The following is an 8,386-nucleotide window of genomic DNA, read 5'->3' as shown; positions in this document are numbered from 1 at the left end:
GTCAGAGACGACTAATTCTAGTTTTGTCCACATCTTTGTGCTTCAGGAGTTCTGCAAGGGCAACACAGGCACTAAGGAGGAAGAAGCTCAGTCAGTGCCACCTCCTGGACAAGAAAAAGGTAAGAAGGCAGGCGGGTGGGTGGTGGCTGACTGATGGTGTGGGGGAGCAGTGTCCCATTTGCAATAATGGCTCCCCTAGCTGTATGTGCCCCCTTGATCCTATCCCCTCCCAACTCCTACTTGCCATCTCCCAATCTGTTTTCCCTCCTCTCTACCACATAATAAACTGACAATTATTCTCTGGCTCTTCCTCTATTGCTACTCTATTTTATCTGCATTCTAAAAAATAGCAATATCTCTCTTGACTTATAGTATCCTTATCTTCACCTACCACCATCTACTCTACCTGCAACCCCTCTTCCTACAAATTCCTGAACTGCATTTTCTCTTGATCTCTCAACATTCCTTCAATTTTTTTCAACACCCTGGAGTCTGTCCTCTACCTTTTGCACTCCACTGAGACCACCCTTACCAAATCATGGATTATCTTTTCCCAGCCCTGTCCAACAGTCTCATTGTTACTGATGTCTCTGGGAGTTATTTACTTGTATGATTGCCTTTATGCTCTAGAGATTGTATCCAAGATTTATTCTACTCAGAGTAAACCCACTGAAATTAATGGACATAACCAACATAGGTCCATTAATTCCAGTGGGCCTACTCTGAGTTAGAACCTAGCTGGATACAACCCTGAATCTCCATAATTCTGTCATCAACTGACAAATTATTTATTATATGTTTATCCACAAGGAAGCCCTTTTTCTACTGAGATCCCTCAAGTATCTGTTCTTGGTCTTCTTTTATTCTCTTTTCAACACACTGATCACATTTGTATGTCATGACAAGCCAAAATTCATAAACCAACTTCAAGCCCTGGTTATGATCCTGGTTTGATCTGAACTTGTATGGGAGCAACAAACATGGATTCTGGGTTTGCTCATCACAATAAGCTAGTTTTTCCTGGTTAGTTTTACCCCCTCACACAAAGCAGGGAACAAACTGCCTGCATGCCCCAGCTTGCTGTTACTTGACATTAAGCCCATGAGGAGAAAGTATTTCATGGGAAGAAAGTCCAGCAGTCAGGGCTCATCCAGACGACTGCAAAATGTGTGACATGCCCGCTATGTGTGTTCATTATTTTTCGGTCGTCCAAATGACGTCTCGTGCTGTTACGCATTTTCGCGGGTTAAATCTGCTCCTTGCAATACCAGCAAAAATGCGATTTCCTTTTTTAAACCGGGAATCATCCGCTGTACCTTCAGGCGCTCGGATGCAATACCGCAGACTTTACAGCTGTGGGCGTTTGATGGGCGGTTCTTGGGCGGTTCCCTATAATCCCTTCCCTCATTCTCAGCCAATCACGTATTTCCACTGTTGCGCATGTGCGCGAATGTCCGGGGAAAGCCTGGGAAAAAGGAACCTATCAGCAATTGTGTGGTGTTGAGGGCCCCTCCTTGAACTACTGTGCAGACGCAAAAAAACCGCATTTGCGCAGAAGCAGCAACAGCGGTTAATTTTTAGACAGCCTGCAAACTGGGCAGCCCCCGCTCCGGGTGAGATCTGCAATTGTGGTTGTTTGTAAACTTTCTCAAGAGAGAAAATATTAATCTTTGCCTAACCACCTCCCACCATTCACCCCCGCATCAGTATTGGTCTTTGCTTCCAGGCATCCAGAGTCGAGGGAGAGGGGGGGAGAAGAGACACTCACCCACCCTTATCAATTTTGCTTTCCTGCCTGCAAGGCTACTCCAGTCTGGTCAATTTCAACCACAGCCTGCAGGTTCACAAATACAACAACAAACCCATAGGAGTTATATTGGCATATAAGCAGGCACGCAACCATAGAGACTGGTGGTCTTTGTCAATTTCATTCTACTGGCTGGGGTTTTTGTTTGAAATCATTTCCCTCTGGGAAGGAAAGGGAGAAGGAGGGGGGGTGGCACGTTTCTTGCTCTATGGTTCTCCAGTCTCTGTGGTTCCAGGCGGCGGGGATGCTGTAGCAAACCACTCATATGCAGGGCAGGGAATGCCCATTAATTTCTACAGGTAGAACTGGGGGCAGAAAAGCCCATGCGTCTCAATGGGTTGACCTGGCGTCACAACAGCTAATGCGTTTCAATGAGTGGATCTGGCATTTCCATGGGTAGACCCTATGTATGCTTTTCTGCCTTTATGGATATTCCACATTGTGGGAAACACAGTACAGTCTGGTTTTTCATAGGATAGAAACATAATTTGGATGACCTGCGTTTTAACAGTATGGAAACCCCAGGAAAACTGAACTAATCATAGCCGTGGGTTCTTGTTAGGTTATGCTGCACGGAAGCAGAAATACGCATTTGCACATAAGCAGGGCATTTCGATCCACCCATTTACCGTCTAATCCTGTATTTTCACTTGTGCACATGTGCGTTAATGTGCTATGGAACGTGGAAAACTGGACCAATCAGAGACATGGGCTCTTTTTCGGATGTGCTGCGCAGAAGCGGAAATACGCATTTGTGCTCCGGCAGCTAGACCAGTTTTGCAAGCCACGTTGTAGGGTAGGCAGGAAAGAAAAAGGTTACGGTTGCAAGCGCATCTGCGTTGATATTTCACGCTTTCAATTTGATAGTGAAGGAAACATCACAGCGAGTGTTATCTGGCTTTTCTGGCTCAATAAGGTAAGATGTGCGCGAGTGGGACCAGGGCGGGGGAAAAATGACGGGCAAAAGGTTGCTCCAAGTGCATTGGGCATGAGCAGCAGCGTGGGTTTGGGGGGGTTGATGGTAAGTGTTAAGTGAGGCTACACCTACACCAACTGTAAAAACTGACTTGATGGAGATCTGGTAGCTTTGTGGCCACGTGCCTGCCTCTTCCTTCCCACCCCTCCACGCTAACATGGATGGCTACTCCATTACTCTTTCTGCAAGGGAGGAGCCCGAGGAGCCTGTGGAATGGAGCCAGGTGGCGCCTGGGGCTTTGGAAGGGAAGGGGACGGGCGATCAGTGGCATCGAAGGTGTGTGGGGGGGCTGAACAGTCGAGTGCAAGTTCTTGAAACCCCTCAACAGGCTCGGTGTAATGGTGTGCAGGCGCTCAGTGGCGTCACTAGCGGGAGTGCGGGGGGGGTGCGGACCTCCGGTGCACGCCCTCCCAGGGGCATGGACGAGGTGGCTGGGCTTGTGTGCGCACGCACTCGAGGCCAGCCACCCCGTTCATGCCCCTGGGAGGGCGTGCGCCGGAGGGGTACCCAGCCAGAGAAGGCCTGGGAACGTGGCGTGCCTCCCTCGCCCCGCCGACGCTGCTCCCGGTCTCGCCCACCCGCCCCCGAGGAGGAGTTGGAGCAGCCTTGCCGGGCAACGGGGCGGGGCGGGGTGGCTCTGGGTGTCACCCCCCTCATGGTGACACCCGGGTGCGGGCCGCACCCTCCGCACCCCGGTAGTGACGCCCCTGCAGGCGCTCAGGGCTGCTTCCCCCGGCTACGTCCCTCCACACCACCCTTTCAACTGGCTGCAGGGTGTGAAATCCACCAGGGCCTGCTTTGCCTGCCCCCTCCAAATTCCCAGCATCGTTGCCCTGCACCTCTGTCGGCCTCTGGATCTTTAGGTTGCCGGGCCACCTTTCCGCTGGCCCCATTGCTGGTTTTGGGTGGCCCCCTTGGGTTCGATGTACCCCTGGCCTGACCGGAGTGGCCGCCTCCTTCTTCCCCCTTCTATGCTCCCCAAGGGTGTGGTGCCCTTACATCAAAGCTGACTATTCAGTCTTGTGTGGCCACCCAAGTGTGCTCCCGTTGCTGGGACACTAATTGCCCCCTGGAGGCTCCATATGTTCTTGTACTCAGCCTCTTCTATAAAGTGCCTTCCAAGGTACTTCCAGTTTTTACAAGTATGTGTATGTATTCTGCAAGTATCTCCCTATTGCCGGGGGTGTGGTTGCATGTTTAATTTATACATGTACATATATGCAAAATGTATAGACACTGAATTCAAATCAATAATTTCCACCTTCTTTGTGGGTCCACATAGGGGAGAAAGAACACATCAAGCCAGAAGCGCTGTTCTAGCATCAAATGAGCATCAAACAGCATCAGACCAGACTGCTGAAAAAGGAAAGGAGGTGGACACAGGATGGAACCGCAAGCAATTCCCTCTGCTCTGGGCCAGGAATGTGTCAGTGGCGCCAGGGGTCCCAGCTGGTGCTCCAGTGAGATCTTGGATTTGTTGGACATCTGGGGGGAATCCAAGGTGCAGGAACTACTCTGAACCACCCACCACAACATAGACACGTTTGAGAGCATTGCCAAGGAGATAACGACCAGAGGGCACTCCTGCACAGCCTTGGAGTGCCGGAACAAGACAAAGGTCATGCGGGCGGAGTATCGCCGGGTGATCACACACAACTCAAAATCGGGCAACAGCAGAACCACCTGCCCATTTTTCGACCAACTACACAGAATTCTGCGGGGGGATGCTAGTGTGACGCCACTAAGAGTGGCAAGGAGTCTGCAAGTACATCAGAACAATGATGCTCCACAGCCGGCATCTTCCTTAAATAATTTCACAGACACAACAGCTGCGCCTGCACCTGTCCTTGCTGACTCCTCAAGGCCAAGTGGCATCACAACGCTCAATTTTAGTCACATTGATGACTTGGGTCTGTTGCATAAGTAGTTTGCAATATAAAACAATGTTGTGGAGAAGCACAAGGGTTAGTGGATGTGGGTTGGGCCAGCACCATCCACAGTAACTGGGTTGTTGCTGCGGTGTGTGCTCCCCATGTCCTCTCGGGGGTGTTTTTGGACAGCGTGCACTCCAAGTGCACGCAGGCGACATTGCTCCTGAATGCCACACACTGGATAAATTGGGCTTATGTGTGGCGGGGCACCCGCTGTTTACATTTATTATCTCTTGGCAGTGGAGGGCAAGCGCAAAAAAATAGGTGCATTTGCCATTGCTTTATTCGCACTGAGGCAACACAATTGAATTTGAAATAAGACGTTGAGATGACTTTCTCCTTTCTTCTTTCAGGAACAGAAACATCTGCCAATGAAGACCCTGCAGCGGTGCTGACAGGTGAAGGCGTGTGTGCACCTCATACTGGTAAGCTTTCCTTTTTCCCATCTAGGACAAATCTTCTGTTTTGACATTCCAATTACGTAATACGCATCATACCTTGGCAACGCAATGACTGGTGCACTACAACCCACTGTTAAACAACTATCCAGAATTATGCTGTATGTGGTCAATAAGTGGAGGTTTCACACACTGAACATTTACAATCAATGCTTCGTATTTCTTGTCTTGACATGTCTCCAGAATCTGTGCAAGAGGGTGAGGCAGAACCGGAACACGAGGATGAAGAGGAGGCGCGTACAAATGTTGGTACGTTTCATCTAGTGCATTGTTTGATGTGTCTGTGAAAGTTAGTCCAGCGATGTTAGGGCAATTATGGTCCCCCTTGTTAGTGTTAGTGTCAGCAATTGTTGCGCTGTGTGTGGTTGGGTTGCTTTATTTTGTTAAAAAGCAGCACCACAGCAGCAGATAGTAACAGCAGATGTTGAAATGAGAGTGTGCCAGTGTGTGCGTGTGTTTGCCTAAGAGAGCAGGCTTTTACCCTGCAACAGCATCACTGAGTAAAGTAAGAAAAGCTACTGTACTTAGAGAAATACATAGTAGATAGAAAAGGCATACCTAGTTCTAACTAACTAGCGAAGTTGGAGGCATAACTCCTAGGTGTAGGAGTCAGCCCCGTGCTCAGAGAGAGATAGACAAAGGGAGTCTCCTCTCTCCTGGTCAGCCGGAGGACAAAGGAGTGTAAAGGGCAGAAGGAGGAGGGGCAGGTAAGCTTCCCTAAAGGCATCACAGTCTAGCAACAGAAGGAAGCCAGTCAGAGCATCACGGGTAAAAGGTAAACAAAGCCTATCCATCTGGAGGACCCTAGCACTACCTTCCTTCTGGAGCTTAATAAAAACAAACAGGAGTTGCTCTTGCCCCGCTTCCAACAGCAATAACATGTGGCGTCTTTTAATTCACAGCGATACACAGTCCGACAGCGACCCTGTCACCTGCTGTTTGTCTTGCTGAAATCAGACGAAAGAAGCCAAAAGGTAGCAGAACAGAGTCCCTCCTAATGGCAATACTGCACGAGGCAAAAGAGGACGCCCGTAGGAGAGAAATTGCTGCAGGAACTGAGCATCGGGACTTCATGGTGGTGATGCGTGAAAAGAATGATCTTATCCGTGAAAACAACGACCTTGTCCGTCAAAGCCTTTCCAGGATGAAAGAGAGAGCGGAACAAAACATGCAGGCCAGAGCGATGTACTTTGACAGAATCAATGGAATTGTTTCTTCCGTAAGTTCCATAGCATCCAGTCTGGAATCATTGACCCGCACTTACAGGGAGCAAAGCCACGCATCCCCAAGCATTGACCATGTAAGCGGGAATGCGGGGAAAACCGCAAGTGTGCCACTGCAGCAGCTTCCCAGGCCATCATGTGGTGGTCAGGGTAATGTTAGTGGGAAGCAAAAAAGATCAACAAATGCTGCAGGAAAGGAAAACATGGATCACCCCTGCAGTCATACTCGACCAGTCTTTTGCCCTTCACCCCAGGGAAAGAACACCAAAGAACATTATTGTTTGCCATGTGCTACAGAGAACCTTGTGTCTTACATTGCAGACTCTGATGATGACACCATCATTGATGCGGACCAATTGTCATCAGTGTCTCAAGTGAGGGCACCAAGTCCAATTGGTGAAAGTATCAATCCACATTGCACTGAACCCTGCGCATCACAGTTCCAGCCTCCACCAGCCCAGGCTCTTACTTCCACCCCCAAGGTTCTGCGCAGCGCTAGATGGGTTCGGAAACCTCAGCCATATAGCCCCTACTGCTTCCTTTTTAGTTGCTTTGAAAGTGGAGAAACACTGGTGAACGGGTGCGAATTTATGAGAGTTTTCCCTAAGTTACTTCCAGGACTGTTTTTTCTCAAATTCATCACTTAGTTTTGAATTGTGCACGTAATTAATAAAGAGTTCCTTTTCCCAATGCTGCCATGGTTTCAGTGCGGGCAAGACAGGCAGACCTCAATTTATGTCAGTGTGGAAAGTAGCAGACACAAAGTTTACAACAGTTGCTCATGTTTAAATTGGAAATTTAGTGAACAACAACACAACCTGCAACACAACACCAGGCATGGGTATTGTGCATTGGGCACTGCAATGGGAGACGAACCATTTTAATTATGTGAGGAACACCATACGGAATGCCAGTGGGGACATTTGAAGGGTGCACACTGCTCGGGACATAGTAATGTTATTGGTGGACCGGAGCAGTCTGTGCCACTCTTTGCGCATGACACTGTCATTCATGCAGGACGCTTCCCATCTGTGTCTTTGGGCAGGCCACCCTGTCCGATAGGTTACAGTATCAATCCCTATTGCACCGATCCCTGTTAATCACAGTTGCAGGCAACAGTAATCCATCCACTTGCTTCCACAATTCACACTTCGCGCAGTGCAGAAGGTAAACTTACTCTTTTAATTAAGAACGAGAACAAAGAATCATCCAAAACAGATGGGGATTGTTTGGGGGGAAAGAAATGGGGGACAAGGTATCACAACATAGATTGAGTAACAAGAAGGAACGCTGGGGAGGAACACTTGAGGGAAAGCTCAACGGTGCACTGGAGCATTCTCTGCCACTTCCTCGGCACCATGGATGGCTGTCTCCACCGCCTGAAGTCTGCGGTGTACAGCTGCAAACCCCGCCTCCATGGAAGCCATAAACCTCCCCTCCATGGAAGCCAGTCTGTTCTCAACATGCCCATCTGTGAAAGCAAAAGATAATATGGGCAGTCAATGTTACATTTAGGAGCAATGCATACCTTTCCACCAAACAGCCACATGTTGACTTTTTTGGGGGGTGGGGGAAAAGAACCAAGGCCTTGGCCAAACACAGTCTGGGTGATATACATAGAGTATCTACAGATGAGATTAACCGAGTTTTTTTGAAAATAATTTAAACAAAACTCACCAAGGGTGCAAGATTGGTGCTCCAAAACATGGAGTCTTGCCATCAACTCCTCCAGAGCAGTGGTTTGTGTGGCTTCTGGGTGCCCATGTCTGCATACCACCTTAGGGGCTGGTTGGCCTGGCTTCTGCTGCTTGCAGCAGATTGTCCTGAAATGAATCAAATTTGTGGGCCTTTAGGAAACATTAAAAGACATGGTGAACACAACATGCATTAAGCTTGGCATGAGTTGTCCCTAGCTATTGCAATCCAATCTTTTGGCCTGGGGAATTTATTCACAAGCTTTGCAGAAAGGTTAACAACTTGACGGTTCCACC

General features: G+C 48.9%; 1 protein-coding gene across 1 annotated transcript; it reads left to right on the top strand.

The window, feature by feature from the left end:
- Nucleotides 1–4,404: 4,404 nt before the first annotated feature.
- LOC133386830 (uncharacterized) lies at nt 4,405–7,056 on the top strand. Its single transcript, XM_061630598.1, has 4 exons — nt 4,405–4,693; nt 5,068–5,139; nt 5,356–5,421; nt 6,075–7,056. The coding sequence occupies exons 1-4, from the start codon at nt 4,405–4,407 to the stop codon at nt 7,040–7,042; spliced, it is 1,395 nt and encodes a 464-aa protein (XP_061486582.1). The 3' UTR covers nt 7,043–7,056.
- The last annotated feature ends 1,330 nt before the right edge of the window (nt 7,057–8,386 follow it).

This window comes from Rhineura floridana, chromosome 6, assembly GCF_030035675.1.
Source record: "Rhineura floridana isolate rRhiFlo1 chromosome 6, rRhiFlo1.hap2, whole genome shotgun sequence".
NCBI lineage: Eukaryota > Metazoa > Chordata > Lepidosauria > Squamata > Rhineuridae > Rhineura > Rhineura floridana.
Note: the sequence above shows the minus strand (reverse complement) of the source record. Positions and strands in the feature narration are given on the sequence as shown.

Bases quoted from the DNA above. Each gene is read 5' to 3' on its own strand.
- LOC133386830 (XM_061630598.1), top strand. From the start codon at position 4,405: ATGCGGGCGGAGTATCGCCGGGTGATCACACACAACTCAAAATCGGGC. The intron at 4,694-5,067 runs GTCTGTTGCATA...TTCTTCTTTCAG, and splicing joins TAGTCACATTGATGACTTGG to GAACAGAAACATCTGCCAAT. The intron at 5,422-6,074 runs GTACGTTTCATC...TTTAATTCACAG, and splicing joins GGAGGCGCGTACAAATGTTG to CGATACACAGTCCGACAGCG.